Source organism: Capricornis sumatraensis, chromosome 6 (genome assembly GCF_032405125.1).
Source record: "Capricornis sumatraensis isolate serow.1 chromosome 6, serow.2, whole genome shotgun sequence".
Lineage (NCBI taxonomy): Eukaryota > Metazoa > Chordata > Mammalia > Artiodactyla > Bovidae > Capricornis > Capricornis sumatraensis.
Window position 1 is genome coordinate 93,833,722 of NC_091074.1, and position 22,390 is coordinate 93,856,111.

General features: G+C 42.4%; 1 protein-coding gene across 2 annotated transcripts in view; it reads left to right on the plus strand.

Moving 5' to 3' along the window:
- The window catches only part of FAM120A (family with sequence similarity 120 member A), a 117,057-nt gene continuing 94,667 nt past the window's right edge, over window positions 1–22,390 (plus strand). For both annotated transcript variants that reach the window (XM_068973747.1, XM_068973746.1), the window contains exon 1: window positions 1–474. In XM_068973747.1, the coding sequence (XP_068829848.1) occupies window positions 1–474 (474 nt within the window). The remainder of the gene's footprint in view (window positions 475–22,390) is intronic.

Genomic DNA, 22,390 nt, shown 5'->3' on the forward strand with positions numbered 1-22,390 from the left:
ATGGGCGTGCAGGGCTTCCAGGACTACATCGAGAAGCACTGCCCGAGCGCCGTGGTGCCGGTGGAGCTGCAGAAACTGGCCCGGGGCAGCCTGGTGGGCGGCGGGCGGCAGCGGCCCCCGCACACGCCGCTGCGCCTGCTGGTGGACGCCGACAACTGCCTGCATCGCCTCTACGGCGGCTTCTACACCGACTGGGTGAGCGGCGGCCAGTGGAACCACATGCTCGGCTACCTGGCCGCGCTAGCCAAGGCCTGCTTCGGCGGCAACATCGAGCTCTTCGTCTTCTTCAACGGCGCGCTTGAGAAGGCGCGGCTACACGAGTGGGTCAAGCGGCAGGGCAACGAGCGCCAGACGGCGCAGCAGATCGTCAGCCATGTCCAGAACAAGGGCACCCCGCCGCCCAAGGTCTGGTTCCTGCCGCCCGTCTGCATGGCGCACTGCATCCGCCTGGCGCTCATCCGCTTCCACGTCAAGGTGCGGCCAGCCGGGCGAGCAGGCGGACTGGGGTCCGCGTGGGCCGGGGGCGGGGTTGGAGACCGAGGCCGGGCGTAGGTCTGCGTGAATTTAAGCGGTCGCTTGAATTTAAGGGAGGGTGGGTCGGGGTTAGACTGGAGTTTGGGGGACCAGGGATGGGCCAGGGGTCTGGGCCTGAGTCCCGGTTTGGGGTTTGGGGTCAGGGGCCAGGCCTGGGTCGGAATCTGGAATTCGGTTGCGGTCTGGGTCTGGGCAGGCCAGGGTCTGAAGTTGGAGTTGGGTCGGGTTTGAGGGTCTGGGCGCGGGGAACCGCAGGCGCCTCTCCCCTCCAGGTCTGACCTGCTGCAAAATGGACGCGCCGCCTGAAGCCCGGCCGGCTGCCGAGTGCCCGGGGTCTGGGAACCTCGGCTGCACCAGGCCGGCCGAGAACCGTAGGACCAGCGGATAACTGCAAGCTTGGAAGGTGCAGTGGCACTCGCTGTGATCCCGAGTATTCCCCTACACTTTGAAGCAGGCATAATACTAACCTGAACTTTTATGAGATGCTGGTTTTCGATTTTGGAAGGCTTGAACAGCAACAGGTTTTTTGTGGGAGCAAGTGAACTAGATGGCGACAGGAAGGGGTCTCCAGCCACTGCCTACTGCTGTCGCCCTGGTTCGACCTGGGCAAGGCCTGTGGAGTTGGCTTTCTCTTGAGAACGCAGGGCTAGGTCCAGGTTCCCAGTAAGGTAACAGTATTTAGAGAAATCGTCGGATTTTTGTGTGTTGGGTTTCAAAGAATCATGGGATATTGTCAGTGCTATGATTTAGTTTGCTTGAAAAAGTCTTTGGTTCTGTGTGTCTGATGTGAAAAGAGTAGTCCAGGATCAGGCAAAGTCAGTGAATCAGAGTTTCCAGGATTTATTTCTCTCTGCACAGTAAGAACTCCACCACTTTGGGCTGTGCACTCAGGTAATCAGAGCTTTGGCTGTCCAGCATTCTGCTCTCCTTTTGGCAGAGGGCTCCTCCCTGAACTCAGGCCAAGGAGTGCTTCAGGACCTAGTAGCCAGGGTAGAGATAAGATGCAAACCAGTGACCCTTGACTTGAGTTTTGATTGCTTCGTTTTTCATTGTTCTTTTACAGTTCTTAGGGGGAGGCTGTTTTATTTTTCTGAGTTTGGCCACTCTGCCTTCCAATGTCTTTGTTATTCCTTTATTTCTGCTTGAACTGTGCTTGATCCCAAAGTTTGTGAAATTCGAACTTCCTGACTGCTTTTGCCTGTGCTGAGATGGTGGTGGTTAAGCCTAAAGTGATAGCGGAAGTCCCACCCCGATCCTAATGCAATTGGTGACAGGGTTTCTAAGTCTGCGGGTCGAGGCTGCTGGAAGAGCTGCGATTGGTCTGTGAATATGGCAGAGACCTAGCCTGCGTCCCTGGGGAAGATCGGGTGAGTGCAAGGGACTGCTGCTGGCATTTTTCTGCCCTGGAGCCTGGGCTCTCTGAGAAGTAAGACAGTGAAATTCCCTGATGTGATCCACCTCCAGAAGATGCTTTGAGTGTTAACACTTTTGTCTTGTGCAAAGATGGAAACTACTTACTACTGAAAAGACGATGAGCTTTTTAGTCAAATGGCTTTCAAAGGAACATCATAAATGTTACTTAGGATTAGATTCAGTGTTTGTACATGGTCTCTATCTTTTGAAAGAACTGCTATATACTTTTTTAGTTGTAAAATTTCTTGATACTTGTCTTTGCGCCCCTATAAAATGTCTCACCTGCTAGGTGCTTAGAATTTTGACCAATGTGTGAGTAAGTAAGAAACTAGAATTAAGAGCATTACTTCCATTTAGGTTTCTGGACTCAAGATATAATTGAGTGTATAATCACTTTGCTTTAGATAAACTTTGAATTCCTGATATAGAATCACAATATAATGTTAATTTTACAGTTTAATATAGTAATGACTCAATTCCCTGGTGTACACTTACCAGGCAGGCTCACCTTTTTGGAAAACGCCTAAGAAATTTAGCTGCTAAAAATTTCTCAGCAGCCAAATGAGAGGTCAGGAAGTTTTGATATAGTGATCCAAAAGAAAAAAAAAAAGCTTTCTGTTTCCTCATTGAAGAATCAACTTTTCTCCCTTGTAGACTGCCCTCTCGTTTTCAGATGTAATTCTGATAAGCTTAGTTACCTGTTTCTAAAGTCAGCTTGAGAAAAGGGTGCAGAGGAAAGTCTGCCATAGGCAAGCACACCATTAATAGCAAGAAGTGACACTTTACAAGGGAGAAGATAGAAAATGCTATAAAAAGCACACGTAATTCTGGGGCATCTTTAGAAACAAATAAAACAACCCTATTTCAGTAGCCCCTGAGGGGTAGTATGGTTTACTCCATGGGAATGGTTTGGGGGAAAATGTATGTTCAGCATTCTCTAAGGAAGTGAAACAGCATGTACTGTTTTATAGAAAAATGCCTATTAAAATGGTTAAGTGAATTAAAACCATGATTGCATATCACTACATACTTGTTAGAAATGGCTAAAATAAGTAATTCCGGCAATGCCAGAATGCGAATGCTGAGCAACTGGAATCGTCCCACATGGCTGGTGGGAATGTAAGATGGTATGCCACCCTGAAAGATATCTCTCTTAGTTTCTTATAAGATGGGTTTACCATATGATCCAGCAGTTGTACTCCTGGGTGTTTTCCTAATGAAACTATTACTCACAGAAAAACTATATTTGATTGTTCATAGTAGTTTTGTTCATAATAGCTCAAACTGGAAACAACCAAAATATCCTTTGAGAGGTAAATAGGCTATGGTACCGTGCAATACTACTTAGCAGTAAAAAGGGAGAAACTACTGATACACACAAGGAAGCCAGGCTCAAAAGGTATGATTCTATTTATATTACATTCTCTTGCAGATAAGGCTGTAAATGGGGACCAGATGACAGGTTACATGAAGGTGTGACTATAAAGGGACAACAAGGGGGAGCTTTTTGAGGTGATGAAACTGTTCTGTAGCCTGATGGTTGTGGTGGTAGCATGTTTTAAAAGTGTAGTGCTATATATCAAAAGTAAATAAAAGTTAATTTTGTTGTATAATTTTTTTTTAAATTAAAGGTTAAGTAAATTGAATCGCCAGTCTATGTCTGACGCAGGATACAGCATGCTTGGGGCTGGTGCATGGGGATGACCCACAGAGATGTTATGGGGAGGGAGGTGGGAGGGGGGTTCATGTTTGGGAACACATGTAAGAATTAAAGATTTTAAAATTAAATAAAAAAAATTAATTTAAAAAAAAAAGGTTAAGTAAAAATTGGCAAAGCAATTTACACAAGCATCTCACCATATACAATGTTGGGCATATGAAGCATTTTTCTTATAAAAATCTACCATTGTATTGGCCTTCTCCAGGGTTCTGTAAACTGGCAGAAAGGCTTAATTTCCTGTCAGCTTTGCTTTGAGAAATCTTTTTTGGCTTAGAAGAGTATGTCTTCACTAGAGTAATAATTGTATTTCTTTAACCATTAGAAGTTGGCCCACACATCAGCTAATTTTGTTCAGGTCATTAAACTGCCTGGCCTGAATTTGGCTTCTGTTCGTTGTGAGGAGCATTTCCTCTTGTGTGCCTTGAGTCATCATAACCTTTGAAACTTAGTGAGGACTGATGTTTACTTAAAAATCTTGGTGGCATTAAGTTCCTGGAACTTTCCTAAATGTTTCTGCCTCAAGACTTGTGGTGGTGTTGGTGTGCAGGTTTATAATGAAGTCCTTGTGTATTCACTGAGATCTCACATAAAGCAAAGCTGGTGTTTTAAGTCATTGGAAGAATGTGAGGTTAGCCTGTGGCCTGAGATCTTCTGGCGATGCTCTTTCTTTGTGTCCATGATGGGGGTAGAGGGACTACTCTGTAGGCTCCAGTTCCATGCTAGGTTCTCTCTCATGGCGCTGTCTCCTTCAGCCCTCAGTGTTTTGTTGCTAATTTTATATGGCAAGAAATGGGATTGCTGATTGAGCAGTGTCTGGGGAAAGGTAACCAGTAACCTCTTTAAGAGGGAAGTAGTGTGCTGAAGTCAAAGTTCGGTTTCATTGTGTAAGAATGCTATAGGGGTGTGCCTACCCGCAGTTCACTCTCAGGTCAGAGCTGATAGCAAAAATGCAGCTCTGGATAGCACAGTTTCTATCCAGGAGACACTGAAAACTTGCAATATGCTTTTATTCTTAAAGATCACTGATAGATCAGGGAATACTTAGAATTCTGAATTGACCACATTAAAAGTCAAACCAGCCATCCATTTAAAATACTCATTTAAAAATATCTGTGTTCTTCAAGTGTGCCAGTTTGGTGACTGGTTTATTTCATTTAGCCTAATGTCTTCAAGGTTCATCCATATTATAACAGTGTGTCAGATTTCCTTCCTTTTTTCTGTCTGAATAATACTCTGTTGTATGGATGAACCACGTTTACTTCATGGATTCTTGGGTTACTTCCCCTTTGGGCTATTGTGAAATAGCCAAGTGAATAGCACTGATGAATGGTGCTCCTGTGAACATGGTTTGTGCAAAAATCTTTTGGGCGTCCCTGTTTTCAGTCCTTTGGGATATGTACCCAGGAGTGGGATTGCTGGGTCATTTGGTATTTCTATGTTTAATTTCTCAAGGAATCACCATACTGTTTTCCACAGCAGCTCCCTATGTATATTCTATATATCATATATTATCATAGTAGTTTTAGTTTTAACATTAATGTGATCACTACATTATTCAGCAATTTGCTTTCTTTCAGTTCAGTTCAGTCGCTCAGTCATGTCCGACTCTCTGCAACCCCATGAATCGCAGCACGCCAGGCCTCCCTATCACCAACTCCCGGAGTTCACTCAAACTCACGTCCATTGAGTCAGTGATGCCATCCAGCCATCTCATCCTCTGTCGTCTCCTTTTCCTCCTGCCCCCAATCCCTCCCAGCATCAGAGTCTTTTCCAATGAGTCAACTCTTCGCATGAGGTGGCCAAAGTACTGGAGTTTCAGCTTTAGCATCATTCCTTCCAAAGAACACCCAGGACCGATCTCCTTTAGAATGGACTGGTTGGATCTCCTTGCAGTCCAAGGGACTCTCAAGAGTCTTCTCCAACACCACAGTTCAAAAGCATCAATTCTTCGGCGCTCAGCTTTCTTCACAGTCCAGCTCTCACATCCATACATGACCACAGGAAAAACTATAGCCTTGACTAGACGGACCTTTGTTGTCAAAGTAATGTCTCTGCTTTTGAATATGCTATCTAGGTTGGTCATAACTTTCCTTCCAAGTAGTAAGCGTCTTTTAATGCCATGCTGCCAAGCTGCTGCTAAGTTGCTTCAGTCGTGTCTGACTCTGTGCTGCCCCATAGACAGCAGCCCACTGGGCTCCCCTGTCCCTGGGATTCTCCTGGAAAGAACACTGGAGTGGGTTGCCATTTCCTTCTCCAATGCATGAAAGTGAAAAGTGAAAGTGAAGTCGCTCAGTCTTGTCCGACTCTTCGCAACCCCATGGACTGCAGCCTACCAGGCTCCTCCGTCCATGGGGTTTTCCAGGCAAGAGTACTGGAGTGGGGTGCCATCGCCTTCTCTGAATGCAATAGTGTTCCATAATTTATCCATCTCCTACAAATGGTATGACACACATACATGGTGGATCCAAGAGTGTGCACATTTTAAAAGCCTTACAAGACTATAGAGGCAACTTTGCCAGACGTTGAGATTTTTCAAGGAAGTCAGAAATCAGATTTTTATTTGAAATCATCCCATTTTAAAAACACCTTTGAGCCAAGCAAAATGGACTCCAGGCTAGATTCAGCCCTTAAGACACCCATTTGTGACTTAAGCACTGATATTTATCACCAATTACCACCCATTTCTAAACCTCCCCCCACTTCTGGCCTTTTTTACGATTAAAGTTAGACTTATCAAAGCCCACTGCGTCTTCTCTTCTGCCTTGTTGAACCCTTTTTATCAAAGTACTTCCATTTCCTGGAGTTACTGAAATATAACTTTGCATAAATGCCATAATTCTCCAAAACTTTTGTTTTATTGTTGTTGTTTAGTTTCTAAGTTGTGTCCAACTCTTTTGCAACCTGATGAACTGTAGCCCACCAGGCTCCTTTGTCCATGTAATTTCAGTTTCCCAAGAATACTGGAGTGAGTTGCCATTTCCTTCTCCAGGGGATCTTCCCAACCCAGGGATTGAACCCACATCTCCTGCATTGCAGGAGGATTCTTTACCACTGAGCCACCAGGGGAGTCTGTATGTGCATAGTATCAACCTCAAAAGAGATAATATTGGGGATTATGAGAAGAGTATATAACAGAGAGGGCTTCCCTGATGGCTCAGTGGCAAAGAAGTGTGGGTTCGATCCCTGGGTTGGGAAGATCCTCTGGAGAAGGAGATGGCAACCCACACCAGTATTCTTGCCTGGGAAATCCCATGGGCGGCGGAGCCTGGTGGGTTACAGTCCATGGGGGTCTCAAAAGAGTTGGGAAAGACTTCACGACTAAAAACGAAACTATGCACATACTCTTTCAGCTTTTGACAGATTCCAGTGTACCCTTTTACTGTTCTTAAAGACGTGAGCAGCTAGTTTAGCTAGTTTTATATACTTAGAGACTATTTCTACAATATCCCATTCAGCACACAAACTGACTATTTTCATCTCTCATCTGGCCTCAGATTACTCACCTCTAGTGACTGTTGTAATTTCACTTTAGTTACCCTGGAGTTTGTTCCCCATGATTATCAGGAAGAATGATAAGACTTCAAACTGCATGACCCCCCAAGAACCTGACCACTACTGATGTATCCTGCATTCTTTTTTCACTTTCCACAATTTTCTCTTCTCCCAGTCTGTTCTGGTTTCACTTTTAGCCCTAACTGGTTTGAACCTCATGGTCACCCACTTCAAAGTTACACTTAACCACCCTAGAATCATCTTTGACATTTTTATCATTCCATCCTCCACTCCCTGCAGTATGACACGTCAGTTCTAGCCCAGCAGCCTCTCACAATTCTCTTCCTCATTTCTAGTATCCCCAACATATGAACTCACCAAATTTATCGAAAAGGCCTAAGTGCCTTGCAAATGTGCTGGTGGGTTGTAAAACCGAATTATTGGGTATTTATTGGCATTTAGAAAAGTTGACACAATAAAATAGAATAAAAAGTAGAATGCAAGACATATACTAAGGGTAAATATCATTATATTAAATTGTGTCTTTACTGTGGGTGTTAGTCTGGATTGCCTCTGGATGTGTCTGGGCCCCCATGCCTGGTGTCGACAGTGGAACTCCTCTTGCACACAGTGTCAGAGCAGCCTGCAGGGTCGTCAGGTGAGTCACTCTCCTGGCAATGACTAGAACAGAACCCTTAATCCAAACTTACTATGTAGGCTTTTAGACCCTCCTGCAATCTGAGTCCATTCTACCTTCTGTCATATTCACAATTCTATTATACTTTTAAAATACTCCCAACCGGACTGTTCACTGTTTCCTAACTGCTGATGTTGCTCCCTCTTGTCTACTCCACTTGCGCATGTTAGAATTTTACTTCTACCACAAAGCCCATCTCAAAAGCTTTATTATCGCTACCTGTGTATGTACCTCTCCCACTAACTATAAGCTGCTTGAGACTGGGGACTAATTTTACTCCTCCTGTATGTTTAGTATAGGCATTCAGCTTGTTAATTATATATTTGCCTTGTTCTGTTTATATAGGCAGACAAATGTAATTATTTTCTTTTAAAACCTGGATCAATGGCCATTAAGTAAGATTTATTTTCTCACCTTAAATTTCTTATGCTCTCTTTTCTGACTTGTTCCCAATGATGATTCACTCTCTCTTTAGCAAATATTGAGTGCCTGTTATAGGCCAGGCATGGAGGAGTGAATATAACAGAAACGAATGGAATCCTTTAAGGTGTTCAATGGAAGCTGGGGCTCCTTTTCCCCCGTCAGTGTTTGGAACTTTGATGCCATAGGACAGTCTGTTTAGTCAGTGAAGAGTAGTGAGTGGTTCTCAACTGGGGCTGGGGACTGGTGGTTTTGACAGTGTGTAGAGACATTTTTGATTGTCACAACTGAAGGCATTTCAACTGCAGGCTAGGGATGCTGCTAAATGTTCTACAATGCGCAGTTCAGCCCCACAGTAAAGAATTGCCCATTCCCGAATATCAGCAATGCCAGTACTAGGAAATCCTGGTGATAAGAAGTCAGAGAATTCTAGGCTTTGGGCCTTAGTAAAGCCATATAAATGTTTGAAACAGGAAGAGAAGTAATTAAAAAGAATTGCAACTAAGTTTTCTAAATAAGATACATAAATATACATACCTTCTCTCTAATATATTTCTAGACCCACAGTGCTCTTCATTTTGTTTTATACAATGAGAATTCATAGAGTGGACAGGAATTAATTAAAGCATACTACACATTCCAGTCTTAGTAAGAAATTGACCACAGAAATAAATGCCTCGTAATATGAAGAGGAGTTACTTCTTTTTTAAAAATTCAGATGTAGTGGGCATACAGCATTATATTAGTTTCAGGTGCACAGCATAATGATTCATTATATTTATATATTTTGAAATGATCACTGCAGTAAGTCTAGTTAACATTCATCACTATACATAGTTATACTTTTTTTTTCTTATGATGAGAATTTTTAAGCCTTCTCAGCAACTTTCAAGTATACTGTGCTTAGTCTCTCAGTGGTGTCCGACTCTTTGCAACCCCATGGACTGTGTGTAGCCCGCCAGGCTCCTCTGTTCATGGGGATTCCCCAGGCAAGAATACTGGAGTGTGTTGCCATGCCCTCCTCCAGATAGAGATGACCCTTGAATAGCACAAGTTTGAACAGTGCAGCTCCACTTAGATGTGGATTTTTTTCTCAATAGTAAATACTACAGTCCTACAACCAAATCTGTGGTTGGTTGAATCAGTGGATGCAGAACCATGGATGGAGGACGAACTATAAAGTTATACACAGAGTTTTGACTGTGTGGAGAATTGGTGCCCGTCAACACCTCCCTCCCGGTTGTTCAGGGTCAACTATAACTGGAAGTTTGTACCTTTTGATTTCCTTTACCTATTTTTTCAACCCTCACCCTAGGAAAGTGATACTTTAGGATTTGAAAAGTTAGATTTATTTTCCAGTGGATTTATAGAAAGAATTTTATAAATAGAACAATTAAATGTAAATGAATCAGAGTTCAGCTAGAAATACTCTAAAATCCTGCAAATGTCTCTATATAGCTGACATCATTTGTTTTTTACTTATGTTTATGTTTTCTCAGAGTCTGCCTAACAACACTATTTTCTCTAGAAAGTAAGTCCTCTGATGGATGACGACCACTATTCAGTCCCCTTTGCGAGGCAGTGATAGCAGAAAGATGGTAGAAAGTTTGTGTTCAAACCCAGAGTCTTGTCATTTCATAGGTAAGTAGTCTCAGCTTGGTCACTTGGCACAGAGGCTTTATCTTTGAGTAAACCCTTTATGCTGCTTAATTTAGGAGTTGTGTTGAAGAATAAAAGGGGTGACTGCTTAGGGTAATTGGCTGAAGTTAGCCGTCATTTCTCCCTTCTTACACATGACTTTTATCAAACCTTGTTCCTAGGCATCTTAGAACTAGTGAAGAGTTGAATTTGGTACACTGATTTATCTGCAAAGGTGATGGTGAATCTGTGAAATTTAGGATCTGTGATCTAGAAGCGTGTTTCTTTTGTACCCTGGTTACTTGCCTCTCACTTGTCTCTGGAATAAATTTATTTCTTTGGAAAAATCGAAGCTACCCTGTTGATATTAGGCTAAGTATTGTGGGGAGATATACTGAAAGGGATATTACTGGAGGGTTGAGTTTTCATGGCTCTGGAGTGTACTGTTCATCTTCATGAGCAGGAGTGCCAGCCAGTCCAGACAAGGAGGGCCTCACTTGACTGCTTGGATAAGCATAGGCTCCATGGGTTTTCAATCTCCTGTACTTATGTGGGGGCTTTCCTCGTAGCTTAGACAGTAAAGAATCTGCCTGCAGTTTAGGAGACCTGGGTTTGATCCCTGAGTTGGGAGGATTCCCCTGGAGAAGGGAACGGCTCCCCACTCCAGTATGCTTGCCTGGAGAATTCCAAGGACAGAGGAGCCTGGCGGACTCTCATCCATGGGGTTGCAAAGAGCTGGACATGACTGAGTGACTTTCACCTTCACTCCTGTGAACCATGCCTGTGTACTTATGTGAGCCATAAAACTTTTAAATAAAAGAGTTTGCAGGTGTCACCCCTTTGAAATAGATTGCGTCAATCTGAGATTCATTTTTCTAAATTCCAAAACTTGAAAATTGCTAGAAGTTAATGGAATCATTAGATTAATATCGGAGGCTGAATAAACACTGAATACAAATGATGTTGGTATTTCTACATTCCTTTTATCATTTTATTTTAAAAATTTATGAAGTTTAACTTGCATTTCTTTTATGACATTCACTCTGATTTTTTTTAAGCAGAGAAATAAGAGTTTTTTTTATTGAATAAGCATTGAAACAGATTGCAGTTGCATCACAGACAACATGCTAAAGAGATTGCAAAGAAGAAATCTCACCTTTTTATGTAAGCTGGCAGATATTATACATTACATATATATTGTCATTACTCAAAGGAAAGATAAAATTTCTCTTTTAACAAGTAGGAAGTTGTGTTTTGGCACCAAGTGCCTAGGTTTCCTGAGAAGACAGGGAGATGGGGTGCCACTCTCTTTTTATCATTATATATTTTTATTGTTTAAATTGTGATAACCTATATACATAACAAAAGTTTTACCATTTTAACTGTTTTTAAATGGAATTAAGGCTTCCCTGGTGGTGCAGAGGTTAAAGCGTCTGCCTGCAATATGAGAGAACTGGGTTTGATCCCTGGATCGGGAAGATCGCCTGGAGAAGGAAATGGCAACCCACTCCAGTATTCTTGCCTGGAGAATCCCATGGATGGAGGAGCTTGGTGGGCTACAGTCCACGGGTCACAAAGAGTTGGACACGACTGAGCGACTTCACTTTCACTTTCACAAACTTCCCTTGGGAATATGCAGATGACTGATTCCAAGATCCCCCTCAGATACCAAAATCCAAAGATGCTCAAATCCCTGATGTAAAATGACAGAGTACAGTGAGTGTAGCCAGCCTTCCATATCAGTGGATGCAAAACCACTTTCACACTGTCATGCAGTTACTACCGTCAGTCTTCAGAACTTTCTCATCTTTCCCAAGTGAAACTGTGCTTGTTGAGCACTAACTCCCCATTCCCCTCTGCCAGCCTCTGGCAGCCACCGTTTTACTTTTTTGTCTCCATGAATCTGACTACCTCATATGAGTGGGATCACACAGAATTAATTTTTTTTAACTGCATTTATTTCACTGAGCATAATGTCCTTGAGGTTCATTGTATTGTAGCATTTGTCAGAATTTCCTTCCTTTTTGAGGCTGAAGAATAATGTGTTGTGTGGATAGACCGCATTTTGCTTATCTGTTCATCTGTCAGTGGACACTTAAGTTGCTTCCACCTCTTGGCTATCATGAATAATATTGCTGTGAAAATGAGGGTGCAAATATCTGTTTGAATCTTTGCTTTCATTTCTTTTGAGTATATGCCCACAAATGGAATTGCTGGTTCATATGATGATTTTATATTTTGAGATCTGTTATACCATTTTCCTTAGCAACTGCATCATTTCACATTTCCACCAGCAGCGTGTGAGGATTCAGGTTTTTCCAAATACTCGCCAACACTTGCTTACTTCTCTTTTTTTTATAGTAGCCATCAATGGCACCCCACTGTAGTACTCTTGCCTGGAAAATCCCATGGACGGAGGAGCCTGGTAGGCTGTAGTCCGTGGGGTCACTAAGAGTCGGACATGACTGAGCGACTTCCCTTTCACTTTTCACTTTCATGCATTGAAGAAGGAAATGGCAACCCACTCCAGTGTTCTTGCCTGGAGAATCCCAGGGACGGGGGAGCCTGTTGGGCTTCCGTCTGTGGGGTTGCACAGAGTTGGACACGACTGAAGCGACTTAGCAGCAGCAGCCATCTTAATTTGTGTGAAATGATATCTCATTGTGGTTTTGATATACATTTCCCTATGACTAATGAAGTGGAGAATCTTTTCATGTGCCATTCCCTTATTTTAAAAGAAATTGATTTTCCTTGCTTTTAAGACCACTGTTAACAATTCTTATAGAATAACCAAGAGCTATATAAGGTAAAAAAACTTTGTTCAGCCACAGTTTCAGATTTCCTGAGGAGGAAAGATTTACTTTTAGAGACATTACTAGTGTATGTCATGACAGTGAAATTGCTCTTTAAACAACAGTAAAATCTTCCACCAAACTGGCATTGACTTTCATGTTCTCACTTTTCAGCTCTACTTGTTCAGTTCAGTCACTCAATCTTGTCTGACTCATTGTGACCACATGGACTGCAGCTTGCTAGGCTTCCCTGTCCGTCACCAACTCCTGGAGTTTACTCAAACTCATGTCTATCGAGTTGGTGATGCCATCCAACCATCTCATCCTCTGTTGACCCCGTCTCCTCCTGCCTTCAATCTTTCCCAGCATCAGGGTCTCTTCCAATGAGTCAGTTCTTCCCTTCAGGTGGCCAAAGTACTGGAGCTTCAGCTTCAGCATCAGTCCTTCCAATGAATATTCAGGACTGATTTCCTTTAGGATGGACTGGTTTGATCTCCTTGCAGTCCAGGGGACTCTCAAGAGTCTTCTCCAACACCACAGTTCAAAAGCATCAATTCTTCAGTGCGCAGCTTTCTTTATAGTCCAACTCTCACATCCACACATGACTACTGGAAAAACGATAGCTTTGACTAGACGAACCTTTATTGGCAAAGTAATGTCTCTGCTTTTTAATATGCTGTCTAGGTTGGTCATAACTTTTCTTCCAAGGAGCAAGTGTCTTTTAATTTCGTGGCTTCAGTCACCATCTGCAGTGATTTTGGAGCCCAAGAAAATAAAATCTCTCACTGTTTCCATTGTTTCCTCATCTATTTGCCATGAAGTGGTGGGAACAGATGCCATGATCTTAGTTTTCTAAATGTTGAGTTTCTAAATCCATCTTGAACATCTGGAAGTTCTCAGTTCACGTACTGTTGAAGCCTGTTTTGGAGAATTTTGAGCATTACTTTGCGAGCATGTGAGATGAGTGCAATTTTACAGTAGTTTGAACATTTTTTGGCATTGCCTTTCTTTGGGATTGGAATGAAAACTGACCTCTTCCAGTCCTGTGGCCACTGCTGAGTTTTCCAAATTTGCTGGCATATTGAGTGCACTACTTTCACAGCATCATCTTTTAGGATTTGAAACAGCTCAACTGGAATTCCATCACCTCCACCATCTTTCTAAGGCCCACTTTACTTTGCATTCCAGGATGTCTGGCTCTAGGTGAGTGATCACACCATCGTGGTTATCTGGGTTGTGAAGATCTTTTTTTGTATAGATCTGCTGTGTATTCTTGCCACCTCTACTTAATCTCTTCTGCTTGTGTTAGGAGAGATTAAGACATTTCTGTCTTTTATTTGTGCCCTACTTTGCTTGAAATATTCCTTTGGTATCTAATTTTCTTGACGAGAGACCTCTAGTCTTTCAGTTCTATTGTTTTCCTCTGTTTCTTTGCATCCATCACTGAGGAAGGCTTATTTTATCTCTCCTTGCTATTCTTTGGAACTCTGCATTCAAATGGGTATCTTTCCTTTTCTCCTTTGCCTTTAACTTCTCTTTTTTCTCAGCTATATGTAAGGCCTCCTCAGACAGCCGTTTTGCCTTTTGCATTTATTTTTCTTGGGGCTGGTCTTGATCCCTGCCTTGTGTATGGTTTCACAAACGTTCATCCATAGTTCTTCATGCACTCTATCAGATCTAATCCCTTGAATCTATTTGTCACTTCCACTGTATAGTCATAAGGGATTTGATTTATGTCAAACCTGAATGGTCTGGTGGTTTTCCCTACTTTCTCTAAGTTTGAATTTCACAATAAGGAGTTCATGATCTGAGCCACAGTCGGCTCCTGGTCTTGTTTTTGCTGACTGTATAGAGCTTCTCCATCTTTGGCTGCAAAGAATAAAATCAGTCTGATTTCGGTATTGACCATCTGGTGTTGTCCATGTTTAGAGTCTTCTCTTGTGTTGTTGGAAGAGGGTGTTTGTTCTGATCAGTGCGTTCCCTTGGTAGAACTCTGATAGCCTTTGCCCTGCTTCATTCTGTACTCCAAGGCCAAATTTGTCTGTTAATCCAGGTATCTCTTGACTTCCTACTTTTACATTCCGGTACTGTATAATAAAAAGGACATCTTTTTTGGGTGTTAGTTCTAGAAGGTCTTATAAGTCTTAATAGAATTGTTCAACTTCATCTTCTTCAGCATTAGTGTTGGGGCATAGACTTGGATTTCTGTGATATTGAATGGTTTGCCTTGGAAAGGAACAGAGATCATTCTGTCATTTTTGAGATTGCAACCATTTTGAGTACTGCATTTTGGATTCTTCTGTTGACTATGAGGGCTACTCTTTTCCTTCTAAGGGATTCTTGTCCACAGCTGTAGATATAATGGTCATGTGAAGTAAATTCACCCATTTCCATCCACTTTAGTTCACTGATTCCTAAAACGTCGATATTCACTCTTGCCGTCTCCTGCTTAACCACTTCTAACTTACCTTGATTCATGGACCTAACATTCCAGGTTTCTAAGTCAAATCTACAGCTGGGTGTTGTTTTTGCTTTGGCGCCATTGCTTTGTTCTTTCTGGAGTTATCTCTCCACTCTTCTCCAGTGCATATTGGGAACCTACTGACCTGGGGAGTTCATCTTTCAGTGTCCTATCTTTTTGCTTTTTCATGCCGTTCATGGGGTCCTCAAGGCAAGAATACTGAAGTGGTTTTCCATTCCCTTCTCCAGTGGACCACGTTTTGTCAGAACTCTCCTCCATGATCCATCCGTCTTGGGTGGCCCTACACGGCATGACTCATAGTTTCATTGAATTAGACAAGGCTGTGGTCCATGTGATCAGTTTGGTTAGTTTTCTATGATTGTGGTTTTCATTCTGTCTGACCTCTGGATAAGGATAAGAGGCTTACGTAAACTTCCGATGGGAGAGACTGACTGAGGGGGAAATGGGGTCTGCTTGAAACAGCCCTACTTGAGTAGGTAGTAAATAGCCTGAATAAGTCTTACCCATCTAAATAAAACCTAGCGTCTAGAATTCTTTGGATAAAGGTCAGAGCCTGATTTTTTTTTTTTTTTTTTTTCCTCAGTGTTTAGCTCAACTTATAGCCTCTTCTGTTCAGGTTAAGTTACATCTTTTAAATCTGGCAGTTGGTTGGAGGATGTGTCACGTTATTCCCTGAGCTTCTGAAAATTATTCTAAAGAAGAACCACATAGGGTATTTTTTCCTTTGTGTCAGAGAACTTAGGTCCTGCATGAAAAGCCATGAACAAGCAGATCCTTTCTCACAGAGCTTACGAAAAGTAAATAGTACTGACATTTGTTGAGTGCTTATTTTTTGTGAATGATTCTGAGCTGTTTACATGTAGTAACTCATTTAATCATCATGGCTACCCTCTAAGGTAGGGGAGTATAGATGAAGAAATGGAAGTACAGAAAATAGGTAGTGGAGTTCACCTACCTGGTGCCAGAGATAGAAAACCTCACTGTATAAGTGCTTCTTCACTGGAGATTAGGAGGAAGTAACAGTGTTACTTTTTCATTCTTATTGGGCTTTCCCCATAGCTGCTTTCAGCATTAACAAATAAATACACTTGCAAAGTAGCTTGAGAATTCTTTAGTCATTATTCTTTGTAAAAAATAGTGAATTTTTGATATAGCTGCCTTTTTAATAATGAAAATTAAAACTATTAAAAAGATTTACCTAAGATTCTGTGGAAAAAATATAGTAGCATAAAGTTACCCCTAGCTAAATATAAAGTACTTAATTGGGACCAAAAATAGGGCGCTTTGCCAACTACTGAAGATCTTGAACATGAAGATCTTGTATACACTGTGTTTCTTGGTGACACCGTGTTTCTGGGTGGAGAGGTGAGGTGAGGTGTTTGGTGGTTTCTAGCTTGGTTGTGATACCAAAACACGTATCAAGAGTCAACACTGAATGCTCTGTGCTGTGTACACAGGAGCTCCAGGGTTTCACACCCTTGATCTGGAGCCACATTTTGATGCAGTGGTGGTGGCAGCCATGGCAAAAATCAGTCAAGGCCTGGTGCCTTTTAAGGTGGTGGGTGGTCTTTGGTTCCTCGCCTGGGGTTTTCTTTAAGAAGGTATGCATAATTCCAAGTCTGATTCACTCTCACAGGAGGCCTTAACCCCTTCTTTATCACCTGTAAGTAGGTAGGTCTCAGGGCTTAATTTTTTAGCTTGCTTTATACTCTTTGGGAATTCAAATTGGAATAATTTTCCCAACATTGCATTTGATAGTTTTTACTCATTTCTAAAATTAGAATTAAGAACTAGAAACAACGTGTTCATTAAGCATCATGTGCCCAGTCTGAGCCAGGAGCTGGAAGGCTAGAGAATTGAGGAAACAGACACAGGGAAACGGATAGAGTAGATAAGATGGGAAACAGGAGTGGGAGATGTTCAGACCAGAAGACACACTCACAGGAGCAAGAACAACTGATACCTGTTAGACCCTGATCCTCAGAAGCTTAATCTCTAGAATTTAATTTTTATTTTTAATTAAATAACTGCCTGTCAGGCTTTGTTTTGATACAACCCAGGCATTTTCCTATCTTCACCCAAACCTTGCATTGAGTCTTCTTTTCATCCCATCCAATTCTCTGCCCCAGATTCTTTGCCAGGCTCTTTGATGTGAGTCTTGAATTGTTCACTGGACCTCTTACAGGTATTCTTGGTTGTTGGATTTTATCCATCCATTCACAGGTTTATGCCATCTGCGTTGGGCTTTCCTGCTTCCCTCAGTTGGACTGTCTGGGGAGAGTTATGTTTTCATATGATAGACTCTTGGAGACTTTGCCTTTCATGCCTTTCCGTGCTTTGTTCCCCTGATGAAATAGTTTAAAACAGTCTCCCAGTGTCTTGCAGACTTTTTTTTTTCTTTTTAAAATAAACTTAACTTGGGAATAATTTTGGTTGATAGAAGTGTTGCAAAAATCATACAGAGAGTTCCTAAATATCCTTCACTCAGCTTCCATACATGTTAACATCCTAGTTAATAGTTTGAAAGTATTAAAACTAAAAAATTAGCATTAGTACCTCAGATATGCAGATGATACCATGCTAATGGCAGAAAGCAAAAAGGAACTAAAGAGCCTATTGATAAGGGTGAAAGAAAAGAGTGAGAAAGCTGGCTTAAAACTCAACATTCAAAAAACCAAGATCATGGCATCCGGTCCCATCCCTTCATGGCAAATAGATGGGGAAAAAGTAGAAACAGTGGCGGATTTTATTTTCCTGGGCTCAAAAATCACTGTGAATGGTGACTGCAGCCATGAAGTTAAAAGATGCTTGTTCCTTGGAAGAAAAGCTATGACAGACCTAGACAGTGTATTAAAAATCAGAGACATCACTTTGCCAACAAAGGTCTGTATAGTCAAAGCTATGGTTTTTCCAGTAGTCATGTATGGATGTGAGAGTTGGACCGTGAAGAAGGCTGAGCACTGAAGAATTGATGCTTTCTTATTGTGGTGCTGGAGAAGAAACTTGAGAGCCCCTTGGACTGCAAGGAGATCAAACCAGTCAATCTTAAAGGAAATCAACCTTAAATATTCATTGGAAGGCCTGATGCAGAAGCTCTAATACTTTGGCCACCTGACGTGAAGAGCCAACTTATTGAAAAAGACCCTGGTGCTGAGAAAGATTGAGAGTAGAAGAAGAGGGCAACAGAGGAGGAGATGGTTAGATGGCATCATCAACTCAATGGACATGAGTTTGAGCAAACGCTGGGAGATAGTGAAGGACAGGGAAGTCTGGCATGCTACAGTTCATGAGGTCACAAAGAGTCAGACATGACTTAGTGACTGAAAAACAACAAATGTGCCATTAACTGCATTGTGGATTTCATTCAGATATCTTCCATTTTCCACCTATATCCGTTTTGGATTCCCTGTTGCCTTTAGGCATCTTGTCTCCCTTAGTGACCTCTGGCTTCTGCTAGTCTCTGTGTGACCTCAGCACTTTTGGAGAATTGATCAGGCATTTCGTAGGCTGGCCTGCAGTTTGAGCTGTCTGGTGTCTTCTAGCGATTTGGGGAGAAGGCTCCATGGGTGCAGTGCCCGCCTGCTGTACAGTGGCGTTCATGGGGCATCTGCTCAGTGTCACGTCTGTTGTCCTCTTTGCTGGTTTGGTTCTTTGGAGGCTGTCATAAAGTGCAGCATGCATTCAAAGGGAGAGGTGGGGCTTAAACGGCACCTCTTGGGAAGGGGTTTTACATTACTATTTGAATTCTTCTGGGGGGAAGAGTTGTCTCTTCTTTTCCCCTTTATGTATGTATTTTATCAGTATCGACTCATGTGTTCATTGTGCACTTTGGTTATACCCAGCACTATGATATTTATTTTGTAGCACAAATCGTTTCAGCTTTGGTCATTGGGCATCTTTCAGGTGGGCTTTTGTGTGCCGCTGACATACCCTATCCTTTGTTTTGTGAACACTGCCTTCCTTCCTGGCACCACAAGGTAGATGTTCCAGGCTCATCTTGGACTTCTCTGCCCTGGCGTTACCCACTTCTTTCCCAAAGGCTCTGGTCCCTTTTAGTGGAGAATGGTATTTAGAAACCCGATTGGAGTATAGATGTTCTTTCTCCTGGAGTGCTGCTGCTTCTTGGCTCTCTGCTGACAGATAGGAGATGTATGTGTGTGTGTATAGACCAGCCCACGTGCACATGCTTACCTCTGATGATTTCTGTGACTGTCTGTGTTGTCATCTCTGGATCTCTCCATGGCTAGCCCAACACCACAGGAGCATGCTAGCCTCCTCCCTTTGCGCATTTGTAAGCCCATTCTCTGACAGGGAGACACCCAGATCATCTCCTGCCCATTTACCTCAACCTTACGCATGTGAAAATGATTGCAGAGCGTTCACCGGCACCCCTGTGACAAACAGCTTATAGTACAGTTCAGCACATTTGTCAGTTTGCATCTGGCCTAGCGTTCCTGACTGCTGGCGAATTTTTTTACGTTGTGCATATTAAAGTTTATTCTCTGTATGAGGTTTACAATGATGTGTGCTTGTACAAATGCAGAGTCATGTTGTATTCATCAACCAGACTCTTTCATTTAGGTGTTCTGTGAGGTTTTTATTTCCCTAATTGAGTAACTGTTAGGCCATACTTCCATTGTTCCTTTACTGAAAAGGATTTGTTTAATGTTCTGTACTCAGTCATGTTCGACCCTTTGCAACCCCATGGACTATAGCTGGCCAGGCTCCTCTGTCCGTGGGGTTATCCCATCTAGAATACTGGAGTGGGTTGCTATTTCCTACTCCAGGGGAATCTTCCTGACCTGGGGATCGAACCTGCATCTTCTGCATTGGCAGGTAGATTCTTTACCACTGAGCCACTAGGGAAGTTTGCATTTCTGTTACCCGGTGGCTCTTAAGGCCATGTAGCCTTTCCTCAGATAAAGGCATAATAGATGTTAACTAGTAGGGAAGAATACTAGAATTTTAGAAGGTGAAGGAACCTTGAAGATTCATGAATTGTACCTTCCTCACCAGATAGGTGGGGCATCAAGCCAGAACTGGAACTTCGACTTTTTGGTTTTCCTCCCCATCACTCACGGTACTTGAAATAGGAAAGATGAACAGGATGAAAGATGAGCAAAGGGCACAGATTGCTTGACCTTGCTTTATTATTGTTATTATTTATTGAAGTACAGTTGATTGGCTTCCCTAATAGCTCAATTGGTAAAGAATCCGCCTGCAATGCAGGAGATCCTGGTTCGATTCATGGGTTGGGACAATCTGCTGGAGAAGGGATAGGCTACCCACTCCAGGATTCTGGCCTGGAGAATTCCGTGGACTGTATGGTCCATGGGGTGGCAAAGAGTCAGACAAGACTGAGCGACTTTCACTTGCTTTACAATGTTGTGTTAGTTTCTGGTGTACGGCAAAGTGATTCAGTTATATACCTTGCTTTAGATTTGAAGTCTGTGTTTACTTAAGGGTGGGATTCCTTTATCTTTTGTTTTAGGAGATTAATTGGCCTTCCCTGGTGGCTCAGAATACCCACTCCAGTATTCTGGCCTGGAGAATCCCATGGACTGTATGGTCCATGGAGTCGCAAAGAGTCGGACGACTGAGCGACTTTCACTTGGAAAGATCCCCTTGAGAAAGTAATGGCTAGAGAATTCTATGGATAGAGGAGCCTGGAGGGCTACATCTATGGGGATGCAAAGAGTCGGACTGAGCAGGCTCCTTTACCTTTTGTTTTAGGAGATTAATTCTAGCAGACAGCTATTTGTTTCATGTTAGATGTGCTTTGGGAGAGGATTAAGATATTTAATCAAATGAACTTCTAAAACAGAAACAGATTCACAGACCTGGAGAACAAATTTATGGTTGCAGGGGAAAGGAGGAGGATGGGGTAAAAGATACTTAAGGAGTTTGGGATGAACCAGTATACACTGCTGTATTTAAAATGGATAACCAATGAGGTCCTACTGTATAGCACATGGAACTCTTGATTGATTTATCTGGCAGCCTGGATGGGAGAGGAGTTTGGGGGAGAATGGATATATGTATAGGTATGACTGAGTCCCTTAGCTGTTCACCTGAAACTATCACAATTAATTGGCTATAGCCCAATACAAAATAAAAAGTAAAAAAGAAAAAAGATATTGTTAATCATTTGCAAATTAGTCTTGTAGTGAATTATTAATAGTTCATTTACCTGACTTTTTAATGCCAGTCTGAAATCAAGTGTTCTGAATGAATAAGGAATTGTGTTTGGGAAAGGGTCTGTGGAAGGAAATGACTGTGAAAAGCGCTACATCCCACTCTCTCCAGATCGATGAAACCACTCTATAAGGCTCTGATGGATGTTGGTTTCTACTGATTAGAGTTTTATCCTATTAACCTTTATAAATAATTTAAAGACTGGGGGGCCGCCTCTGAACTGGGACCCCCAGAGTTTTTCATTTCTTAAGTAGTTTTTACTGTATGCCAGGTACCAACCTAGACCCTTGATACGCAGATGAGCAAGTTGTATGCCTTGTCTGGTGAGCGATGGATATGAAAGGAGGAATATTTGACCCCAGGGCAGTGGTATAGAGGTGACCTTTTTCTTTGAAAAAAATTTTTTTTCTTTAAAAAAGCATAATTGCATCACCCTGAACCACTGTGTCAGTTTTTGCTTATTCCTTTCTGGTTGTATGTACTGAATATTGTGTTCTGAAATGGTTTTGTTTAATATTTTGTTCCAAGCTTTTCTCAAGTTTCTTCACAACACTGTGTAGTTTTTGTCTTTGCCTAGCTCCTTAATATTATTTTTCCCATAGAAGGCTACCTCCATCCTTTTTATGCTCCCAGCATTTTTTTTATCTGATGGATTGGTTTCTTAGGCTGTATTTCCTGGAGTAAGATTACTTCAGGGTCAAAGAGTATGAGTGCTTTGGAGCTCTGGAAATGTATTGCCTGTTGTTTTGCATTGCCAGTAGCCTTCCTTGAAAACCTGCCATAGACCTGTCCCGCCTGCTGTGACTCCATCACCTGCTGCTTACCCCTGGGTCACTAGGATGGGGCTGCAGATACCACACTCACGTCTGAGCGAGTACACTTGCTCTTCCCCCTGCTTGTTGAACACCTTTCTTAGTGACCACACAGGGCTGGCTCCTTTCCCCTTGCTGGGTTATTATGAGGGTAATGAGGTAATATGCTGTGAGGCATGTAAACAAAGGGTGCTC